This window comes from Camelus ferus, chromosome 12 (assembly GCF_009834535.1).
Source record: "Camelus ferus isolate YT-003-E chromosome 12, BCGSAC_Cfer_1.0, whole genome shotgun sequence".
NCBI classification, from domain to species: Eukaryota; Metazoa; Chordata; class Mammalia; order Artiodactyla; family Camelidae; genus Camelus; species Camelus ferus.
The window spans coordinates 17,145,454-17,169,484 of record NC_045707.1 but is presented as its reverse complement, the minus strand read 5'-3'; the positions used below and the strand labels follow the sequence as shown (position 1 = coordinate 17,169,484).

General features: G+C 50.3%; 2 protein-coding genes across 2 annotated transcripts; one reads left to right on the top strand and one right to left on the bottom strand.

The window, feature by feature from the left end:
• The first annotated feature begins 6,848 nt into the window (after nucleotides 1-6,848).
• On the top strand, nucleotides 6,849-12,396 carry LOC102510166 (keratin, type II cuticular Hb1). Its single transcript, XM_006172515.3, has 9 exons — nucleotides 6,849-7,296; nucleotides 8,016-8,224; nucleotides 9,032-9,092; nucleotides 9,857-9,952; nucleotides 10,180-10,344; nucleotides 10,610-10,735; nucleotides 10,988-11,208; nucleotides 11,472-11,503; nucleotides 11,759-12,396. Exons 1-9 carry the CDS (start codon nucleotides 6,928-6,930, stop codon nucleotides 12,001-12,003), a joined length of 1,524 nt encoding a protein of 507 aa, XP_006172577.2. The 5' UTR covers nucleotides 6,849-6,927; the 3' UTR covers nucleotides 12,004-12,396.
• A 5,024-nt stretch (nucleotides 12,397-17,420) lies between these two features.
• On the bottom strand, nucleotides 17,421-22,492 carry LOC102511022 (keratin, type II cuticular Hb6). Its single transcript, XM_032493874.1, has 6 exons — nucleotides 22,454-22,492; nucleotides 21,174-21,278; nucleotides 19,362-19,576; nucleotides 18,311-18,342; nucleotides 17,607-17,806; nucleotides 17,421-17,558 (listed from the first exon to the last, which is right to left on the bottom strand). Exons 1-6 carry the CDS (start codon nucleotides 22,490-22,492, stop codon nucleotides 17,421-17,423), a joined length of 729 nt encoding a protein of 242 aa, XP_032349765.1.
• Nucleotides 22,493-24,031: the final 1,539 nt, after the last annotated feature.

Here is a 24,031-nt window from a genome sequence, read left to right as displayed (position 1 = left end):
TATAAAATATCAGAGTGCATCATGTGTAGTAAAAATAGTGTTCCATGACCTTTCGTTTCAATAGTGTGTGATATGTGTACTTACTCACTATGCAAAATTATGTCTTAATATAATTGTAACTAAAAGGTTTAAATACATGGCCTACCAGCTAAGAACATAGACTCAGATTCAAAACTGCCCTGTTTCAAAGTCCAATTCTGCCACTTTCTAGCTGTGTAAATTCAGGCAATTACGTAATCTTTTCATACCTCACTTCATGATTTGTAAAATAGGGATAATAGTACCCAGCTCATAAAGTTCTGTAAGGATTAAAAGAATCAATCCATGTAAAGCACTCAGAACAGAACTTGACACACTCTAGGCATGTAATCATATTAGCATTTTATTAGTAAATAACATTAGTAATCGTATTAGTTGTTGTCACTGCTGTTGCCATCGCTATAGTGGCAGGTTTGATTGGGAGGTAAGGATATGTGGTATTGTTGTTGTTAATGCTGCTGCTGTAAATGTAGCAGCAGACTTGATGGAATATACCTACCCACATTCCTAAACCATCTATGTAAAATTCCCACTAATGGTGCCTATCTAAAAGGATGAACAGAAGGATTAAATTAAATAAGACATGGACAAAGCTTAACATAAGCTTAACACAACCTTAACACAACCTGGCTCATAGCAAGTACTCGATAAATATTACCAACTATTATTCTACCATGGGGGTCAGTCCAAGGGAAAGGGGGGACTAGAGACCTCTGATAATGTTACTTCCTTTATCCTGGAAAAGAATCCATAATCAAATGTTTGTCCTCTAGCCCAACTGCCCCAGGGAAGGTCCAATGAGAATCTCTCTTCGTAGGCAAAGGGAAAATGTCACCAATCCTTAGGCAACCACACTATTAGAAGAAAAGTAAAGTTTAGACAGTCCAAAAAGTTTGTTATCTGTAATAATTGACAAATTGGTATTTCTTATTTAGTCTTAATAGACCGTAGAAATTCTCAACCATAAATCCATTAACATGCTCATTCATCTTGCTTTTTGCTTGATTCTGAAAACTGCTGATTAGTCAGTAGCCCAGGGGTTGAGAGTAAGAGATATGCGGCTGATAATCCATCCTAGTGTAGTGGAACTCCAAAGAGAGCAAAAGAAGTTAGGTTTTCAATGCAGCTGGACAGACAGAAGTTGGGTTTGAGGAAGAGCTTCCCAGAAGGAGAGCAGGTAGCCCTGGTTTCCTAAGGAGCTTGCATTATGGCTGTCAGTTAGGGGAGCTTTACGTAAATGAGAAACACTCTTGATTCTGGAGTGGCCATCGTGTTTGTGGAGCCAGGGTGAACCAAAAGACCTTCAGATCTGGAGATCAGAGCCTCTTCTTTTAGCCCAAGTAGATCTTGTTTGAAAGGATGCCTGGAAAGAAGGTGTAAATCAAGTGATTTTAACATTAGGAAGTTCCTGTTCAAGGCTCCCTTCAGTCTGCCTTCCTCCTGTGGAGGATGTTATAAGGAAGATTTCCCCAAGATGGGTGATAGATTAGACAAGATAAAATCTTGTCTCATTGTAGGATCCAGGGATTCTGTGATTGATGTGACCCTGCAATATGCTGAACCCTGTCTTAATTTTGGAGGGAGGGAGGAAGACATTAAGAGGAGGAGGAGACATGGATTCCGGAGCTCCTGACCTGACAGGGAAGACAGATCCACATTCATGAGAAAGGCCAGAAACTTGAAGAGAGCAATACCATCAAAAATGCGAATGCCTATTGGCAGCACCCATTCCGGGACAATGTGGAATGCAGCTAGTCTGATGGGAAAGTTCAGACAGGCTTCCTGGAAAGTGTGAGGACAGGTTTCAGTAAGGCAGCCAGAGGGACAGTGTTCGTGAAAAGATTTGCATGGAAGTATTTCAGAGAGTGGGCGGTAGGGACGCCTGAGGGTCCTTGCAGAAGAGGAAGGGATCCTGAGATGCTGTGATAGTGGAGATCCAGTTGAGACAGAGACCTCAGAAGCAGGGCCCATGTCATTCTGCTCCATGGCTATAGGCTGGGAATCAGCCTACGGACTCTACATCTGAAAGATACCAAAACTGCACTCTAGGCTTGCACTTTTGTGCCCTTTCTAACCTTGCAGCTCATGCTTTCTGTTCACAGAAAGCAGGTGCAGGCCAGGTTCCAGTGAGGGAAATTGAGGGATGAGAAGGTGGCTGTTTGCACAACACGCAGGCTGTTAGAGATGGAGTTGCCCTCTGGTCCAGGCACCAGGCAGCACCTTTGGGTTGGTGATTTGAGGAGAGGCCCCCATCAGAGCCCCTGCCTCCTCAGCCAAGACAGTTTGGGACAGCAGCCAATTATCCATGAGAAAATTCACCAGAGGAGGGAGGGCCAAAGGCCCTCATGGAGAGACTGGCAGGGAGTGAAGCTTGACTCAGGAGCGCCACCCTTGATGAGATCTGTTCTGACTAACCAGGCTGAGCCTCGGCGCCTTCCCCAGCCCATATCCCTGCTCCTTGAGGGTGTACGTCCTTAGAGCTGGAGCCAAGGCTGCCCACCTCTTCGGGCACGTCTGCACCTTGTCCTCAGTGCTTTGCCCTTCCCCCATCAACCTCCTCCTCCTCTGCTCTTTCGCCCCCAGAGCATCCCCCACCGTTCTCTCCTGAGGCTTCTCCCTCTTTTTCCTCCACTCTCCTCCACTCCCCTCCCCTCCCTTTCTGTCTCCCCTAATCTTCTCACCCCCCAAGCCAGTATCTAACCTTCTTCCAAGTGGCCCTGGAGAGTAATAATTTAAGACTAAGCATCTTCTCCTTCCTTTTCTCTAGAAATCTATCTTCTATCAACTTCTCTCTTCCCTTCTCCAATCCTTCCCCATCTCTACTCTGGCTCATGGCCTTCAGAATCCTTGCCCTTGTTGGCCACCTTTCCCTGCCACCCCCATCATTGCTCAGGTCAAGGACTTCGCTTTGGTAAGGGATGCATCTACTCGCTTCATCCTTCCTCAGGTCCCAGCAGGAACCTCTCCCCATCCTACCCCCACCCCCAGGAATGGCCGCCCTCTGGTCTGCTTCATCTGGTCCCCACCCCATCCTACTAAAAAGCTTTGCCAATTAACCATCAAGCTTTGATGGCTCCATTACTCAGCACTTAAAATGCAGCTGGTATTCACTTCATTCACTCAACAAATATTTATTGAGCACCTTCTATGTACCAAGCCCTTGGAACATATCCATGAACCAACCATTGGAACTCATTGGGATGCTGCAGGGTTTGCAGTTTTGCTTATGATCTGGGTACATGTCCAGCTTTTCTCTTAGACTGGAAGCTCACAACAAACAAGGGTGAGCTCTCCCCTATCCTCTGGTCCTGAACAATGACAACATGCTGAAGGGCCTTGAGGAGGTGCTGGAGGGAGGGGACTGGCGAGCGTGTGTGTGAATGTGTTATATACAAACACCATCTACCATGTGATACTTTTAGATGGCGGATGGATAGGCATGAAATGAGACAAACTCACCCCTTCCACTGAGATCAGTAACACCAGGCTCTGAGTGGCAGCTCTGCCTCTAACTACACCACCTGAGCCAGCCTCTTAACCCTCTGGGCCCCAGTGTCCTCATCTGTAAAGCTAGAATAATAACACCTGCCTCAGAGGGTGATTGTAAAGATTAAATGCATTAATGCATTTTGGCTATTAGTATAGTATCTAGTATGAAGTGAGATGTAAGTATCTAGTATCAAGGGATGTTATTATTTTACAAGTTTAGAAGAATATTCATGAAATATTCTCCACTAAGCATATACTACCTGTATAATTTTCTCTTAAGTAACCACATACCCTAGAAAAACTCCTGCGCAAATATACCAGAAGACAAGGAAAAGAATGCTCACGGCAGCTCTGTTCGTAACACAAACTCCAGAAACAACCACGACGCCAGGGAAAAGATAAATAAACTCTGACATGTTCATGCAATGAGTACGATCCACAGTGAAAATGAACGCAATACAGCTACAGGAAGCAACACTGAAGAAAGGAATGCACAGGATGATTCCATTTACATGAAGTTCAAAAACTGGAAATGGTTTAGGGATGCATTCCTTGGTCCTAAAATTGTAAAGAAAAGTAAAGGAATGATTCACTACAAAATCCTGCAGTGGGGCCATCCCTGGGCCACAAAAGAAAGGAGAGCAATGAGACTGAGGCTCAGAGGAAACTCCTAAGTTCCACTCTGTCCTGTTTCTTCCCGTAGGTGGTGATTCTGCCGGCCCTTTCCCTTCCCTCTCCCCTTCCCCCACCACAGCCTTTTTCACGCCAAGGAAACCTACAGCTTGAACATCACTTTAGGTCTTCAAAATGAGCAGCGATTGGTGATACCTGAAGTTTAAGGAAATAGTGTCACATTTTAATTTTTTTTATAACTTGTTTTAAATTGCTTCTTGCTTCTTTAAAATTGCTTAGCAAGGGCCAGCCATTAGTAATTAGCTCGTGTTTATTCATGTCATTTTTATAGGGAGTTACATGGGTAGAAAAGGTAAATCATGTGTGAGCTACACCCTGACTCACAGGGCTTCTCCTCGGGACACCCGGCCAGCTGGCCGCTCCATAGTGGGCAGTGCCCAGAGTGCCAGATGAGGGCATAAAGGACCTCAGAAGAGCTGGCCCAGCTCCCCAAACACATAAAGTGACATCAGGTGTCACACCCTCCTCTGAGATGACCAGACAGCTGATACAGTCCATGACCCCATGTCTATCTTGTCACAAGCCCTCACTCCTGAATTTTTGCAGACATACTATTCCCTTCCTTCTCTTTTCCCTCCAGCCCTGCCCCCCCAAGCTGCTCTACCTGCCTGCACCCCTACGACACAGCAGCTACAGGGGTTGCCAGCCACAGCATTTCACTTCTCTTTTCTTCCCTTCTGTTTAATGCATACTCCTGTAGTTTATGAGATAATTTTTCTAGAGCTGCTCTGTTGGAATGAGGAGCTTCATAGGTACATAGAATACAGTACAATCTATCAAGGTACTTGCAACACACCAGAGGTATACAAATAGCTAAAACTGCCATTTTCCATCCCTCCAGTCAATTCTCAGCCACAGAGTCCTGCAGATCTCTTGACCCCCAGGCTCTCCTCGCCCTTGTGACACGCTCATGCCCACTGGCCCTCCTTGTTCTAACCCTCCCAACCACCTCTGACTCTACCCATCTTCCTTGAACTGACTCTCCCCAACCTTACATCCACAAATATCCTCCCCTAAACAACATTCTTCATCCTCTTGAAAGTTTCCAGGGATTAAGAAATCCAGGGGTTGACGTTGCCTGTCAGTGAGAAGGCATTGCTTCTCCTGAGCTCCACTAGTTATTAGCTGGGAGATTTGGGGTGGATTATTTATCCTCTCTGAGCCTCAATTTCCTCATCTGTAAAATGGGAATAGCCATACACACTTCTTATGGTTGATGCAAGAATTAGAGCTCATTTATGGCATATAATGATGGTCACATAGTCGGTGACCAATAAAAAGAAAATTGGATCTGTGTTGCCCTACAGAAGTTCTTTCTAACTGTAAAGGGGAAGATGCATTCAAGTGATCTGATTTAGCATCACCAATAACAGGACAACCTGCCATTTTGTGCTTCCTGGGGTGATCCAGTAAGCATCATATAGCATTGTTTATGATGTATTCTGCCCCAAAATGTTTCAGTTAAACCCAACCAAGCTTCTAGACCAGCACCATCCAATAGATGCTGGTATGATGGTGGAAATGTTCTGTATCCGTGCTGTCCAATAAAGTAGCCACTAGTCATGTGTGGCACTTGGCTAGTGCCACAGAGGGACTAGATTTGGAATCTATTTTATTTTAACTAACATATATAAAGAGCCATATGTGTCTATAGGCTACCACATTAAACAGCCCAGCTTGAGTTAACTTCCAGTTTATAGAAAGTACAAGAGATACAGCTGTGAGTTAAATCCGAGAAAATCCGGTTTTAGAAAGCCTTAGGACAGACAGTTGGGAAATTTTAATATGGAATGGAGAGTAAATGATTCTTTGGAATTATCGTCCTTTTTCTTGCATGTGAGCATGGTACTGTCCTTATTCTTAAGAAATGCGTGCGCAAGTATTTAAGGGTGACATGCCATGCTTTCTGTAACTGTCAAATAGTGGGGCGAGCAACAGTGAGAGAAAACATGACACAGCGTTAATGGTAGTTGAATCCAGGTACCCAGTGGAACACGTCAGGGGGTTTGTTATACAGGTACTACTCTTTCCAGTTTTCTGTATGTTTGAAAACTCTCATAATAAAAGTGGAAGAAGACATAAAGCACAAATATTTCATAATCTGCTGGCTGCTGCCATGACAAGAAAAGACAGATATATTTCAGCAGCCAACTGGACTATCTGGAGATGAGGGAAATACAGATTTATGTTATAGTAACACCTTGACCACTACTGCGATGGAAACTTCTAAAAGTTATATGTAAATACTTCAGTCTTTCCTGGGTCCCCCACTCACACCCTACATATTCCCAAGTCCCCTGCTTCTCCGACATCTGGCCTCCCTTCTCCTCCCTTTCTCTTGGCCCCATTCCTCCGACCCCTCCCCTACCTGCCGTTCTCTCTCCAGTATCCTCAGATGAGTGCATGCCCTACTGGCAAGGTAATTTGAGATGAAACATGCCAAGTTCCCCGACAGCCCAGGGGTTGGCATCCTTTACACAGACATGGGGCGGGCCACTCCACTATTAAAGCACATTCTCGAGAGGCTTTTGACCTGGCTAGACACCCAAGCCCATAAAGCCCAAATCGAGGCGACTTCATCTGCATAGCCAAGCCCCTTCCTGTCTGAGCATAAATAAGCCTGGGCTCCTTGAGGAGCACATTGGAGTTTCCACAAGGCTCCAGTCCTCCACCCCTTGCGCTGCAGCCGAAACCCCCAGAAGCATCATGACCTGCGGATCAGGATTCACAGGCCGCACTTTCAGCTGCGTCTCCGCCTGCGGGCCCCGGCCCGGCCGCTGCTGCATCACGGCCGCCCCCTACCGCGGCATCTCCTGCTACCGCGGCCTCACCGGGGGCTTCGGCAGCCGCAGTATCTGCGGAGGCTTCCGCGCCGGCTCCTGCAGCCGCAGCTTCGGATACCGCTCTGGCGGCGTATGTGGACCCAGCCCGCCCTGCATCACCACCGTGTCGGTCAACGAGAGCCTCCTGGCGCCCCTCAACCTGGAGATCGACCCCAATGCTCAGTGTGTGAAGCAGGAGGAGAAGGAGCAGATCAAGAGCCTCAACAGCAAGTTTGCTGCCTTCATTGACAAGGTGGGTGTCCTTGATCACACCCTTCCTGAACCTTCCCTTCCTGGGTAGGCACTGAAGCAGGAGTCAGGGGCAGGAGAGATGTGGTCCCAGTGAGCTCCCAGTCTGATGGAGGAGTTACACACATCCAGGACACAGAGATCAGAGAGATGAGGATAGAGCAGAGGCTCCTGGTAGGATAGCACTGTAAATACAAGCTCTGTCCAGACAGGCAGAATCACCACAGAGAGACACGAACAAGGCTTAGAACTATGTGTCAGAGGAAGAAGGCTGTACATGCAGACAAGACACAAGAAATGAAAATAAGAAATAGGAACATGACCACAGGGTCAGCCTTGGGGGTGTCCTTCATCACACCTTTCCTGAACCCACCTGTGCTCAACTCAGACTGAGCACTGATGGAGAAGTCAGTGACAAAAAGGCCTCTACCTGGCTCCTGACCACATGCCACCTGGATTTAGCAGGGTGGGATAACTCAGTTCACCTGAGGATGGACTGATCTTTCCCAGACCCTTGCTCTCACCCCTAAGTTGAAAAATCCAAACATAGATCACAATCTCCAAAACCCAAAAGCTGCCTTGTCTCCCACTGCCCACCTCTGTCTAATCTCTGCTGAGCTCCTGGTTTGGGAGTTTACCTTAAAACAACAGCACCCCTCCAACCCTCCGAAAGATTTGGGGGCAGTAGGAGCCATCTGACCCCTCCTCCCACCCCAATGGCAGGTGCGCTTCCTGGAGCAGCAGAACAAGCTGCTGGAGACCAAGCTGCAGTTCTACCAGAACCGCGAGTGCTGCCAGAGCAACCTGGAGCCGCTGTTCGACGGCTACATCCAGACGCTGCGGCGGGAGGCCGAGTGCGTGGAGGCCGACAGCGGGAGGCTGGCCTCGGAGCTCAACCACGTGCAGGAGGTGCTGGAGGGCTACAGGAAGAAGTGAGTGTGGCCGGGAGTGACCTTGGGCCCAGGAAATGGACTTGGGTTAAAGCCCATTGGATGGGACTGGAGAATAACTTCCCAGAAGGTCAGGTGACCTCACAGGCCAGGGGGGGTTACATGCAGCAGGACCCTCCCATGGGGCACTTGTTGCCCAGATGCCTAGGAGGAGGGCCGTGACTCCCCAGGAGATGTCTCTCTTCTCCTTCGGCTCTGCCTTCTCTGAGCCCCATCACCTGGCAGCTGTGCCCTGTGCTCTGTGGGGAGGAGGCCTCTGCAGTCTCCCAGACCTTCTCCTCCTGGCCTCTCAGGCTCCCACCTGGAGCACCTGGATGTGATTTGAGCTCCAGGGTCACTCAGGGCTGCCAGGTCCTGGGACTCCCGGTGGCCCACGCACTCGGGTGCTGAGCGCTGATAGCCTCTGGGACACATAGGGCCCCCCACAGCTGAGTGAGTTGGACCCCCAGGAGAGGGGAGGCTGGGGCTGCACGGCCCCACCGGTGCTGCTGTCCACTCCTAGCGTGGAGCTGGTGCGGAGTCCTCGTTTTCCTCCAGAGGTGACCTCGGAGCAGCTTTGGGAGCAGGGCTGTGAGGTCCCAGAAGAGTAGCCCCCTGGACCCCTCATTCAAAGCAGAGAGAGAATCCTAGACACACCCCAAATGCAGCCAGGGGGGACCCAGCAGGGCCGCCAGGGCTCAGGCTGTGTTGGGAGGCCCCTAAAATTGCCCCCTTTGCTGGTACGAAGTGGAGGGAGTTGTGGGGAGAACTGTCCTCCCCTGACCTCCCTCTCTGCCTCTTCTGCCTCAGGTACGAGGAGGAAGTTTCTCTGAGAGCAACAGCCGAGAATGAGTTTGTGGCTCTGAAGAAGGTGAGGAACACGGGATCGGGAAGCACAGACGCGTGGTGGCTCAGAATGACAGGCTCGTGTTGGGGAGACCCGTGGTCTCCCCCTCAGTGTGGCTGCACTGACCTTGCCGGGTCAGGAGGAGAATATCCCAGAGACCAGGTCATGCAAGGCACATCCAGGCTTTTCACAGGGACAAGGACTTTGGAGTCTCCTCGAGCACCCGCCCTGGGGCAGGAGGGTGGCTGGCTTGCCCTCTGGATGTTCTGTGCTGCTTCAGAGGTTCTGCTCTGTGGCTGGGGTCCCATGGAGACGTGGCAACTTCAGTCTCTCAGCTGAGGGACGGTGTCCTGTCCAGCGTTGCGAGAAGTCTGCTCAGAGGAGGGGCACAGTCCCAGGGCCTGGGGGAGGATGGGGCAGAACCAGGAGAGGCCAGGTGGAGCTTCGGAGGACTGCTGGGGGACAGGGAAGGATCAAGGTGGCCGAGTGAGTGAGTCAGTCTGGCAGGCTTCCTGGTCCCGGGGAGGGTGTAAAGGAGAGCTGGGAGGCTAAGATGTCTCAGGTGGGAGGGGTGAAAGGCTGGTGGTCCATCTCCAAGGCACAAAGCATTTTCTCACAGAAGGGGAGAAGATTGTGAGGTTCCTCTGGGGAAAGGGTATGGAAATGGGATGGGAATAGGAACACTGGGGATCCTTTCCTCCTTGCCTCCATGTAATGGGTGATGAGAGAGGATTTCAGGTGATGTTTACCAGGGCTTCTCTGAGCTCAAAGACTCCCCACCTTTCCAGGATGTGGACTGCGCCTACCTCCGCAAGTCAGACCTGGAGGCCAACTCAGAGGCCCTGATCCAGGAGATTGACTTCCTGCGGCGACTCTATGAGGAGGTGAGGGGTTGCGGTCCAGGCAGAAAACCAGCAGCTGGCCTGGAAGACAGGGCAGTTTTCCGGGATTGGAGTTGAAGGGGATTTGGGCAAGGAGCTGCAGTCCATGAGGCTGTCAGATGGGGCAGTGGCTAGAGACGAGGGAAGGGCTTAGAAGGCTGGATACAGACTTGGTTGGTGAGGCAGTGGTGTAAACAAAATCCTTCCATCTGCCACCCCACCATCTGCAGGAGATCCGCGTTCTCCAAGCCAACATCTCAGACACCTCGGTCATCGTCAAGATGGACAACAGCCGGGACCTGAACTTGGACTGCATCGTCGCTGAGATCAAGGAGCAGTACGATGACATCGTCAGACGCAGCCGGGCTGAGGCTGAGTCCTGGTACCGCAGCAAAGTGAGTGGCCCAGGACCCCTGCCTCCTATACATGGTGATGGGAGGGATTTGAGGTGTATAATAGAAAAGGCTTCTTTTGTCAGAGGATTCTGTTCCCTAGAGGTGGTAACAAAAGTCAGACAGCTCTCAGGTTCTAGAGGCAGGACAGGGCTGCCATGTATGGCGGCACAAGCTGAGCACTGTACACCTGGCACATCATCTGATGTGTCCTGAATGGTCAGGACGTCCCATCCCGAGCTTCCTGAGACTCTCTGCTTCCCCTCAGTGTGAGGAGATCAAGGCCACGGTGATCCGGCAAGGGGAGACCCTGCGCCGCACTAAGGAGGAGATCAACGAGCTGAACCGCATGATCCAGAGGCTGACGGCCGAGGTGGAGAACGCCAAGTGCCAGGTAGGGGTCATCTCTCCCCAAGACCAGGGGGGCTGGGGGTAGTTTGCGCCCAAATGGATCTCACCATTCATTCTCCAGTCTATTTGCATGACCAGAGTCTTGGTTGTGATCAGTCAGGGAGACACAGGTGATGAAGGGGAGAGGCCCTGTTTGGGGTGATCCCAGCTGGCTGGGAGAGACTGGACACATGTAGGAAATGAGCACAGAGACCCGTGGACTATAACCCACCTTGTTCTCTTCTGGGCCCCCTAGATCTCCAAGCTGGAGGCAGCAGTGACCCAGGCTGAGCAGCAGGGTGAGGCCACCGTTAATGATGCCCGCTGCAAGCTGGCTGAGCTGGAAGGCGCTCTGCAGAAGGCCAAGCAGGACATGGCCTGCCTGGTCAGGGAGTACCAGGAGGTGATGAACTCCAAGCTGGGCCTGGACATCGAGATCGCCACCTACCGGCGCCTGCTGGAGGGCGAGGAGCAGAGGTAGGACCCAAACCAGCCTGGTTCTGAGCTGCCCCTTCCTACTCTGTGCACAAGCACTCCCCTGGTCCTGGCTGAGCAATGGCCCCAGATCCAGGACAAACCTTTCATTTATCACTTTGGGGTGGTTAGCTCAGAGGACTATTCCTGCAGACTCTCTGCTTCTACCTTCTTGACCACGGCTGGACCCCACTCCCAAAATGTGTGGAGCTCTGTCTGCATCTCGGCTGAGTCACTAATGTTGCCTTTTTCCTCTTCTTTCACAGACTATGTGAAGGTGTTGGGGCCGTGAATGTCTGTAAGTAACTTGGGCCCTGTGTGGATGGATTTACTTGCTTCCTGTAAGGGATGGAAGGAGAGGTTTTGTTGAGACCTAAATAGAAGAGTGGCCTGGCGTCACAGGAGGAATTTGGGGTCAGACAGCAGGAAAGACCACAGCTTTGGTAGCTGATGGACCTAGAGTTGTGAAGTAAAGATGCTTGGGGAGGGGCATCATTTGGGAGGTGGGAAACTTGGCTCCCCAGAATTTTGACTCAGCCTCTGGGGTTCGCAGGTGTCAGCAGCTCCCGGGGCGGAATTGTCTGCGGGGACCTGGGCGTGTCCGGCTCCAGGCCCGTGACGGGCAGCGTCTGCAGCGCCCCCTGCACCGGGAACGTGGCGGTGAGCACCGGCCTGTGCGCGCCCTGCGGCCCCTGCAATTCCATCACTTCTTGTGGCCTGGGCACCGGCGGCGTGGGCTCCTGCGGCATCAGCTCCTGTGGCGTGGGGTCCTGCGCCAGTAGCTGCCGCAAATGTTAGGTGCCCCAACTCAGGCCTGCCCTGGCATCTCTCCCTCCCAGCCTGGCAGGGCCTGCCCTGCGTGGCCCAGCCCCGCCCAGCCCTGGGCAGAGCAAATCCTAGGCTACTTTTCTGGCACTTTGAAAGATGCTTTTTTCACCCCTGGCCTAGTGTCTATTTGTGATCCCTTGTTCTGAGCTCTGCTGCCAGCGCTGGGAAAGGCTACCCTAGTCCCTGTAGTGCCCACAAGAAGGGCGCCTCTGGGGCAAGGGGTTTCAGGACCAGGACCCTACCCTGGACTGCCATGGGGTCAATGACCAGAGCTCCCACTCTACCCCAGCTTCTCCTCTTCCTCCTATGCGGTGTTCATCTCTTTCTTGATCTGTGCTTCCAATAAATCAATGTAGCCAATGCTGGATGTTGTCAGCACTTCTGTTATCCTCCTCGGGGATCGGGGTTTGGGAGGGTCCCCGAAGTCTCAAGGAGCAGAGAAAGCTCTAGATCTGGAGTCTCCAGTATGGTCCTCTGCCCCTGGGTTCACAGCAATCTTAGATTTAGCCAAAGACTGCACTAGACCCCTACACCCTGTAATTCTGTCCCCACCACCTTCATGATATATCTTGTGATGAAGAAACCGGAGCTCAGAGACCCACAGTAAGGGTGCAGGGCCGCACACTGAGTTCAGTGGCCCAACTGGGGTTTGAACCACGTCTACTATTCATTTCACTAAACCACAGCTGCCTTCCAGAAAACATCTCTGTGCACATCTGTAAACTTATGGGTAGAGTCACCGGTCACTCAAAGCTTAAGGAAACATTACTCCTGGCTTTGGTGGGGAAGACTCATGGCTAAGTAATTTATGAGAATTCTTTATAGGGTAAATACATGAACATGATTTAAACTTTCAAAAATCCTTTGATATGGCTACCTTTTTTTAAGTGGAGTCCTTTTGGGTTTTGGAGACCTGCCATAGCTGGTAAATTGCTTCAAAGCTAGAAAACAGCACGTAACAAGATGGTGATGTGGCATAGAGGCAGATCACAGACTCTGGGGCCAGACTGCATGGGTCCAAAACTGGGTTCTATTTCTAGCTGAGTGATTTTGGGCAATTTACTTACCCTCTCTGTGTCTCAGTCTTCACACGTCTAAAGTCAGAATGATTTAAAAAAAAATTACCTCCTAGGGTTGTTGGGAAGATTAAGGAAATTCATATATGTACAATGCTTAGACAGTGCCTGCCACAAAAGAATTACGATATGTGTTCATCGTTATCCTTTTGTAGAATGTAAAGTAGAAATCCCTCCAGGGATCAGGGCCGTGGCCAGCCTCTCATTACACTTGTATCTGTGATTAGAGATGTAAGCACATCTTCCAGACCATCAAGGTCCTTCATGCAGGAAACTGTCCCCCCGACACTGATGAGGCTCTTACAAGTGCTGGTGGAAGTGAGGAGATGGTCCCTCAGTTTCACTACGGGCCGAGGAGAGTCCCTGAACATACATCTATACAGCAAAGTGAATCTCTAAACTTCCAATTCTGGGCCCAGGAAACTGTAGAAGAAGTGTAAGTCCCCATCCCCATCTTTAAGGACAAAAGAAATAATTAAGAATATTGAGAGACCAGAAATGAGTGGTCTGAAAAGATACAGGCTCTTTTAAGAGGTAGGATCAATCCCAGGTCTCCTGCCACCAATGTGTCCCCTCCACTCTTGCTTCCCCCCACTCCCCATGGAATTCTGAGGACAGAGCCCTCGGAGAGGTCCAGAGAGTACAACTGTTCTAACCAGCCCTCTGTGCTGTGACCCCACACAGCTCAGGAGCAGGCCCTGTCAGGAGTCCAGCCCTGAAGCCCCAGCACCAGTTCCACCCCTCCATTCCTCCCCAGGTCAGAAGCCATCAGTCCTGAGGGACTTCAGTCAACTGATCCTGCCCTCCCTGTCTCACTAGTCTCACCAGCCCCACTGGGCTTTGGTGACCAGTCGTACTTCACTCTCTCACCTTCCCTCTGACTCTGACCTTCTCCTCTCTCCTACTCCAGCTCCACAATCCTCACCTTCCTCTAGGTGTCCACCTCTGAACAGGCTCAGGCAGAGGAGCGAGGGTGAACGAATCATGTACATAAGGCCCATGATGCGGAATGGTAAAGAAAATGAAACAGTTTGCTGTGTGACCTTTAGCAAGTCACCTCCCCTCTCTGGTCCTCCATGTATTCACTAGTGGGGGGAAAAAATGCCTGGACTAGATGCTAAGGTCCCTGACTAAGTTCAAGCTCTGTGATTCTTTAGGAGACATGGGACAGGACGGGGAGCCAGAGGGAAGTTGGGTGCCCAGGTGCCATGCACTGTGCTGTGTGCACACTGACTGTATCTTTACCCTGCTCAGCAATCTATCTCTAGGCTGCTGTCTGGGAGTGGAACAGAATGATTGCACCTAGGTACATGTACATATCTGGGCATCTGTTTGGAAACGTGTGTGTGACAGTGGGGGTTCCTATATGGGTGATGATGTGTGTGAATGTGTGTATACCTGTGGATATGCACTGAAGAGAGTTTTGTGGGTACCTGTGGGTATGAGTACAGTGTGAATGTACAAGTGGGCTCATGTGCTGGGGAGATGGGGTCCCAGATGGAGAACTGGACTATGGTGGGAGTGGCGATGGGCAGGTGCTGCTGAGTGTCCTACCAGGGAGGTGCCCTCTGGCTAGTGACCCCTAGTTCTAACCCTTGGGCTCCCCTCCCTACCCTTCCCGCCCTGCAATCACTGTAGCTCCAGCCCAGGCAGAAGGAGATCTTGAAGTTGTAGAGCCTTCTTTAAAGGTGCTCAAAACCCTTTCCAAGAACTCCAGCAAATAAAATATTAATTACTTTGATATAAGCTTACTATGTTTTAAGTACTTTACATATAGTAATATATTTAATCCTGAAACAACCCATGACACGTACTGTCTTGTTTTACGGATAAACCGTGGTACAGAGAGTTTAAGCAGGAAGGAAAACTCCAAAGGATAGATGAATCTTCAACAGTTCCATCTGGGGTGGGCAGAACCAAGGCCCATGAACAGGTGATGAGTTTGGCCAAAGTAATAGCAAGATTGGGAGCAGAATCCGGGGCCTTCCTTCCTTAGTCCAGGCTGGACTGGTTAATAGACTGCAGCTGGAATCGCATCAGGAAGGACTGCATTTAGATGCGTCAGGAGACTCCCAGGGAAGAGGGTAGAGCTCAGTGGTAGAGCACATGCTTAGCATGCACGAGGTCCTGAAACTCCCAGTACCTCCAGTAAAAATAAAATAATAATTAAATAAATAAATAAACGTAATTACCTCGCCTGCCATGGGGGGCCCATAGGGATAAACATGCTAATTGTGGAAGAACAGAGCCCAATTCACCCAAAGACCGAGCAGACCAAACGACACCACAGAGCCCTGGCCCATTCACACCTGCTCCATGGCAGGCTCTGGGGATGAATGGGTGAGACGGCCCTTGAGGGGCTCAGACGGAGACTCTAACAACGTGAAGTCACATCTCACACATTTAAGCGCTACTATTAAATATGATAGTACTTCTGCTGGGAAGTAATGACTGAACTTCCAGAAGTCACCACTGAACTTCCAGAAGTCACCTGACTCTCAAAGCTTATAAATGGGCTGGTGACTGACTCTCCAGAAATTTCCCAGCCTGGAATGTGGCCCAGGACCAGGGGAGCCACTCCAAAGATTGGGCCCCAAGCCACAAACCTTGCTAATGGCCCACGTGGCCCTGGCCCAGCCAGAGACTAAAGCCTGATCCCACGGCCCTTGGGAGCGCCCTGGCTGACATCAGATTTGGGATTTGGAAAGGAAACATGCGGGCAACAACCAGTGCTCGGTGATACGGGCTGCCGGCTGCTCACCATCAGTCCTGCCTACAGCTCCTGGGTGGGAGGAGCTTCTGCACTTCTCACAGAGTTCCTTTACTGACATGATCAGCCCAGCAGGAGCTGGAAAAACCTGACCTTGAATATCACAGAATGTCATTACCTCCTAGCTAAATGCGGGGAGCATGGAGTCTGAAAAATCTTGCAGAGAAGCAGCTCTGCTTTTAGGCAGCTGCCTTGCATTGGGGGTGTTGATAAGAATGTTTATGCAACCAGTGTCAGTCTGAATAGATCGAATGGGGCTGATGCATGAGTCCAGTAAGGCCCTGTCCCCTGCCCCTCAGGTAGGTGGCAGCTTGCCAGTCAAGCTTCTGTCCCATTCCTCTGGCATGAGACTGCTCTGTTTATCCAGGAAGGGGCCCTTTTGGACACCTGTTCTCTGGGCAGGGATCCAAGAGAACACAGCAGACACCCTGGCACTAGCGAACCTTAAAAGGTAAAGCTGGTGCCTCTGGCCAATGACACACCTTAGCCCCACCCAGGGACATAGAAAGCAGGGACTATTGTTCCCCAGATGGCTCGCTGATGTAATGCTTTGTGCAACAGAAAAGAAAGTGAGCTTGCTGAACCAAGGCTTCTCTCAGGCCTGGATGGCAAGTAAAGAGCACAAAAACCCAGCCTCTCTCTGGCCATCCCACCCCCTAAGCTGGCCTACCTTCTGACACCAAAGTCCAGTTGCCTTGTGAAAACTCAGACTAAACTACACCATAGACCTGGAAGTCAAAGCAGAGCTGGAACTTCCTCTGATTCCAAAGCCCATGCTTTCCTCCGCCATAGTATGTTTTTCCCAGCCACCATCAGATCCCTTGTTCAACTAAAACCCGGACCTGGGCCACCCAATTGTGTTCACGTCCTCCAGCCTCAGTCTACGAGGGCCATCTTCCCCGGGGCCTGTCCCCGACTGCCCCTGCCAGGGCAGTAGAAGGAGGCTCGCCTTCATCCCCATCTGAGCTTCTTTCTGGTCCATTTCCTGGTTTACAGACTGCTTCCCTGCCAGACCATCATCTCCAGAGGGCCAGGACTAGTGTCCTGTCGACCAAACACTATGCCGGACCCTTAGAGGCCATTCTGTAAGTGTTTGCAGAGCGAGTGAGTCGATGAATAAATGCAGTTCTCAGCAACTCTACCAAGAACGGCTGCCTGTGGACCCCAGACTGGGAAGGAAGCCAACACCCTGCAAGAATTAACCCCCCTCATTTCCCTCTCACCCCAGGCCCTCTGACACACACATCCCTCCAACCCTGAAGATCCTGGTGCTATGACACCACCGTACACTGAAGTCATGCAGACCCACCCACCACATGAGGAGGGTTGCTTCCTGTTCTTGTTCCCCCTTTTCTTTACCTGCCCCCAAATCCGGCCAGCTTTGTCTTTGCTTTGGGAATAAGTAGCCCGAGGAAGTCAGGCACAAACAGCCCACGGTGTAGTGCACTGAAGAACTTTTTATTGCAATAGAGGAGTCCCGGGAAAAAGGGAATGGGGCGATTCAGAGGGTGGGGGTGCTGGGTCCTGGTGAGCCTGGTAAGCTAAGCCCAGGCGCACAGCTTCTGCACCGGGGGCAGGTCCGCCGTGGTCCGGTGAACTACATTCCAAGACTTCACGCACCGGGGTCGGAGGGCAAGAGGGAGAGGTGAGGAGAGGGCCAGCACCATGGGAGGGGGCGTCTGAGACACAGGGCCAAGACTTTGGGGCAAAAGCTAGGGTTCCTTTACTTCTCCGGAGCAGATGAGGAAAGGTTCAGCATCCGCGGCAGCCTCTGCTGCTGAAGCCCCCGACACAGCCGGGGGAGCCGCAGAGCGCGCAGCCGCCGCCAGGGGCGCTCGTCTCCAGGGCGCCGGGCCCGCTCCAGGCGGCAGCAGGCCCGCGGGGTCCGCGGCGGAGCCCGGCCCGCAGTGGGGAGCGCTGCCCAGGGCTGAGCGGAGAGCGGCTGTCGGAGGAGGAAACGCTTCTCCCCACATTTGCCCGCGCCGCCTCCGACGACAGACATACGGATGCACAGGCCCTCCTCCCCACCAGGAGACAGGCGTGCAGACTCCCCAGAGTGACAGATACACAGACCCCTACTCCCAAGAAACAGACTCAGGAATCCCCCTTCCCTGAAGTTAGACACAGATGCTCCCCAAAGAGGGAATGAAACAGCCTCTTCCATGAGCATAAACCCGCAGAACTTCCTCCCACACCCCAGGACACACCAACAGATCCTCCCTTCAAAGAACAGACCACAGAACCCCCTCCCACAATACACACAAACACAAAAAATCACCCCCAAGAGAAGAAACAGCCTCCCCCACAAATGGGAGACATCCAGAAGAAGCAGACCCCTTCTCCCTTCCCAAGAGGATACACACAAAGGAAGAGCGGGGCGGGGGATAAGATTTGACCCTCCTAACCCAAGTTACAACTATTATTTACTTACTGACGCTCCCTGCTCCAAATCCCAGACCAAGCCTGCAGGGAGAAGGAGGAAGCAGGTGAGTGAATCTACCTACCAGGCCGAATATTCTCCATTCTCCAAGACAAAACACTCCTGGCCCTCTCCAGACAGGAGGAAATCCTTCCATTCTGCAAGCTGCTTGGTTGTCTCAGGTCCTCTCAGCCCTTTCGAGTAAAAACTACCTCTGGACTTTTAAACTCAATCCTGCCTGCCTTAAATTCAAATAATTCACTTTTATGGATGGATTCTTGGAGAAAGGAGAAGACAGAACATCTACACTGTCTTTGGTCTAAACTTATCTTGAAATTAGAGACCATGAGGGGGTCATTTTGAAGGAGATCACAGAGGAGCTAGGTACATTATTCTGAAGCCTATTGTTGAAGCCTCACCCAATCACTTTCTACCTGTGTGTCCTTGAGGCAGTCCTTTACTCTCTAAGACTCAGTTTCCTCATCTGTAAAATGGGAATAATAGCACCTTCCTCCCAGGGTTTTGTAGAGTTTAGAGGAGGCAATAAATTCAGCACGTCTGTTGCATGGTGAGTTTCCCTTCCTTCCCCTCAGCCAGGTGGGCCCAATTGGAGCTGGCAGCCCCTAGGTCCCTACTGCTGTCTAAGGTTTAAAACCAGGAGCTACCTGTTACCACAAACCCTGCCTCACCCAGGCCTCTCCCAGGTGGAGAGGGGCAGAGTTGAGGAGAAGGCACCCCACACTGGGGGACCTTCCTCCTCCTGGCTGGGCCTTGGTCCTTGCAACTGTCTCAACTGACAAACTGGCCACTGCTCTCTGATCCTAAGGAGTGAATGACTTCATAAGTTGCCCCATCCCAGGTGCCAAAGGTGCTTAATAGCTAAGGCCTTTTGTCTAAAGGACTGTAAGACAGTGGGGGAAAAAATTTACTCCAGAAGAACAGATCCCTGGATACCCAGATCACCCCTCCTCCCCTCTCCCCAGCTGGCAAGGCCTCAGGTGGTGCCCTCTCTGTGCCCCAGCCTCCCTCACCACCAACACCTGAAGCACCGCCCAGCCCTCACCGGCTCTCCTCGCCCTCCAGCAGCTTGCGGTAGGTGGCGATCTCAAAATCCAGGCCCAGCTTGGCAATCATGAGCTCCTGGTACTCCCGCAGCTGCTGCACCATGTCCTGCTTGGCCCGCTGCAGGGCAGCCTCCAGCCAGGCCACCTTGCCCTTGGCGCTGCCTGAGGCACCCTCCTCCTGCAGAGCTACTGGGTCCTTGCCTGGTTCGCAGGGCTGGGGGTGAAGGGAAGACCAAAGACAAAAGGACATCCTTGGCCTCCCCCTGCCCCCCTCAAGGATCCAGACCTTTCTCAGAGGCTGAGGGGCCAATGAGGGATTAGAAACCATTGTGAGGAGTCAGTGTGCCTGTTCTGAAATACACACTTGTGTGTCTGCCACTCTCCCAGATTGCAGGTTGGGGGCCAGCCCTCTGGGGGGGCTGAGAGAGAACCTTTTCCAAAGAGTATTGGTGACATTTCCAGGAAGCATCCAATGTTTTTCAGCATGTCATGCTGGGATTATTGTTTCATCAGGGAGACTAACAGGAAGAATATCCTTTCCTCACAAGAGACTAGAATTTGCTGTCTCTGGGGGAGAATGATGATAAACGCTTGTCTTGGTGAGGTGTGCTTGCTGCTGAGGAAACCAGTCCAGGAATCAGAGCAGCTGGGGAGGCTGGGAGACTGAACCACAGCGGGCCTACCCGCTCACTCTGCCACCCCCTGGAACCTGGACAGTTCATCCCTCCTCAAAGGCCTGGGTTCCTGGAGAAGGGAGAACCCCCACGAATATCCCGCAGAGCCCGGGACACTGGTATCTGCAGAAAACAAGAACAGAGCCCCTTCCCTCTGCAGGATGGAGCGTGGGTCTGGAGGCTTAACAGAGAGGGCAGCTGGGAGAAGAGAGAGGAGGTTGAGAGGGAGAGAGTTCGGGAAAAAGAAAGCATTCATGCTGGAACCTCTTCTAAGACCTAAAGCCCGAGTCACAAACACGAATGTCTGCAGAGTCTGGCTGGAGGCATCAGAAAGTAAAGATCAAATGTGGACTAGCCATCTACAGTATCCAGTTCCACGAAGAAAGGTGCACGTTCTCATTTTCCTGAAATCACCTGGACCTCTCTCATGTATTCAGTCCTGTATGTCTCTACCTTAGATAGAGACACAGGCCCAGCACCATCTCTCTTTTACAAGGATCACAAGAGTACTAACCAAGGTGATCGTAAATGGCAAAGAACCCTCTGCCTTGGTGTCAAAGGATGCAATTTGGAGTGTCGGGGACTGTGGCACACAAGAGGAGCATGTCCCAAAAAAAAAAAAAAAAAAAAAAAAGAGGAGCATGTCCCCATATGGAGACAACAGAGAAGACAGAGGCCTCTCTTCTCTTACCAAATATTACCATGTCAGATCATAAGTTAATATTGTCAGGTCAGCACATTTTTGGACAGAACCCAGAAAACTGGATTGCTACATAAAATCTTGCCATTTCTGAAGATGGGCTCAAATTTCATGTTGTGTAGAACAAAACCTACAGCATGGAAATGTGCGTACCCATAAAAAACAGTATACAAACAGGCGTACATATTCAGAGATATTTACCTACATGTTAATTACTTACGCACATGAAATACAGAGAGTCCTGGGCAAATGTAAGCATGATGTACACATACAGCCACACCCCTGTTTGCTCAGACATTCACAAAGAGAAACTATCCATCTATTCCAAAGGATGGGGGAAGATCCAGTCTAGTCGTTCTAAATAGTGGACCCCCTCCCACCATCACCACTCGGCAGCGCCCACGCCCACACTTCACCTGACTCTTGGTGCTGCCCACCTCCACAGTCAGCCTCCGGATGGCCTGGTTAAGCCTGTTCAGCTCCTCCTTGCTGCGCCTCTGGCTCTGCATGTGTTTCTGCACCGTTGCCTTTATCTTACCACACTGCGGAGTAAGGGTTAGCAGAGTCCAGGGGGAGGATCAGGGAGATGAGGAGGGCAGCAAGGGTCCTCGACTGAGGCCAGAGAGACAGTTCAGTGCCCACCCATCCAGTTTCAATTGTGGGTGGATCATTTAACTTCTATGGGCCTGTTTCTCCATCTGTAAGATGGGGATGATCATCTTTCCTGTCTCCAAGGGCCATTGAGAGAACGAAATGCACTTGGCTGGCCGAGTGGCGGGTGCACCACCACAGGTGGAGATGTTGAAGGTAGCGTGAACTCAGGCACAAAGGGAAAAAATTCAGGGTAGCAATCTGTCGAGTCTTTGGACTGAGATCACCCAGGGTTTATCCCAGGAATAGGGGTAGTTACCTCTACGAAATGAATTATCATCCTTCTTTGCATAGAATCATTTAAATGAATACAAAAGGCATTTAATAAAACTCAATAATACTTCCTCATTTCAAAAATGCTTTTTAAAAATCTAAGAATATGAAGAAATTTCCCTAACTTGATGAATGCTCTCAGTGACAAGAGATCCAGATTCCAGCTCCTTCCCCAAACCCAAGGGCTCTCTGGGAAGTGCTGTCCACAAGGGGCAAAATCAGTGGGCCTTTTCCCTTCCTGCACCGGTTCTGCCCACACCGACACATAACCAGCCAAGCACAGCAAGAGATGCTTTCACTCACCAAAGTCTTATGCCTCCACCACCTCACCCAGGCTCACGACCACCTGTGAAGCGGACCAGGGAGATGTTACTGGGCAACCTGATGCTCATTATATCCACCGTGCAGGGAAGCAGGGATCCAGAGGGACATGAGTGGCCCTGCCATTCAATGGCCGAGCCAGGCTTCATCTTAAGCCCGTGCACTTGGCTCTATACCCAGAGGGACAGATAGTCACACACCCGCATTAACCCAGAGAAGAACTGTTCTCATCAACCCAGTGCAAATTTCCTTCCAAGGCAGATAGGGTGTGGAGGGATGAATATAAAGAGATGGCAAAACATCATCTCCCACCAGTCCCTGCTTTATTCCTACTGCCCACCCTTTCCTGCTCCCATTCCTGAAAGCTGGAGACACAGTAGACAAGCTTGTCCTGGCTAGGTCCCACAGATCTGGGTGGAGTCCGAGGCCCATCACCCCATGGGAGCCAGTGAACCATGTGGAGAGTTCTCACCATGATGAACAGAGCTGCCGTCTCCTCCAAGCCTCCCATGAGCACTGAAGCTCAGCTCCAGCCCAAGAAGTTCCCAGAATGCTCACCTCTGAGGACAAGGCCTCTCCTTCCTGGGGGCTTTGTGACCTCACCTTGTTACAACTGCAGAGTTCTGAGAGGGGGCAGAAGGGGCCATTCTGTGAGCCCAGATGGGAAAGTGGTGGTTTCTGGGCTGGAAAAGGCCTTGAAAGAAAGAGGAATAGGAGGAGGGGGAAGGAAGGCTCTTTTAGGTTGGGGAAATATGTGGAGCTGAGGAGTTTGGGCTTATGGAGTGAGCAATAGGGAGCCATAGAAGGCACTTGAGCAGGCCAGCAGCCTGGTGCACAACACAATTTAGGAAGGCTTGTCTGGTAGCAGTGTGGAAGATAGGAGGGAGAGAGACTGAGTCTGGGGTTCCACTTCCAAGACTAGGTAGGAAGCTGGGGGTAAGACAAGACTCTAAACTGAAGGAGTATCAGGGACCAGAGAACGCAAGCTGATCAGCATTTCTTTTTGTTTTATAAATTTCTGATACATGTAAGAGTTTATATAATGTGCACTTGATCATTTAAATAGTGACAGTAATAAAACAAATCCTCAGGTACCCACCAGTACCTTCAAATCCCCCATGAGACCTTTCCTGATTACAGCATCCTCCCCCTCTGACCCAATCCAATATCCAAGGTAACCACTATCCTGGGTTTTTGTGTCAGCACTCCCTTGCTTTTCCTTATCACTGTATCACGTGTGTATGAATTCCTAAGCAATTGTTTAGTTCTTCTGGCTTTTAAGCATTCTATAAACAGAATTACATATACACTTTAATGACTTGCTTTTTCCTACTCAACATTCTATTAGTAAGATTCATCTATTTTGATGCATGCAACTTTGTTTATTTTTCAGTGCTGTATAATATTCAGGTGTGTGCCTATTCAGCCATTCTCCTAGGGGTATACATATGTGTACTTTTTTTTGTTATAACAAACCACACTGCTATGAACTTTTGAGTACATATCTGCTGTTGTACTTTGGCAAGAGGTTCTTTAGGGTACTAGATGTAAAACTTTTTTTTAACCACAACTCAAAATAAGAACTATGTTTTACAGCACAAGTCAGTACCTACATACATATTCACATACGTAAACTAAGTTTTATGAAAAATTATTCACTTTAACTATATATGATGCCCTCTGATCCTCTAATCAATCACCTTAATATGTTCCACTTTCAATTCATGGCCTTAGTTTTAGGTAAGGTTTAAGGTTTAGGGGGTTTTTTTGTTTGTTTTGTTTTTTGTTTTTTTGTTTTTTAAACAGTGCTCTACCACTGAGCTCTTACCCACCCTCATAGGTTTTCATATGTTTTATCTTTAGGTTTTCAATCAGGCCTTTATGTTTAAAGTCTTCATTTGTTAAATCCAAGATTTGGGCCATCTTGGGCTCCATTTTTGTCGATTTCTCTTTCATGTTTTCTGGTTTTTTCTCTGCTTTCACTCCAGGTAATTTCTATAGATTTATCTGCCAACTTTGTCTTTAATTGTGTCTAGTGTGCTGTTTAACT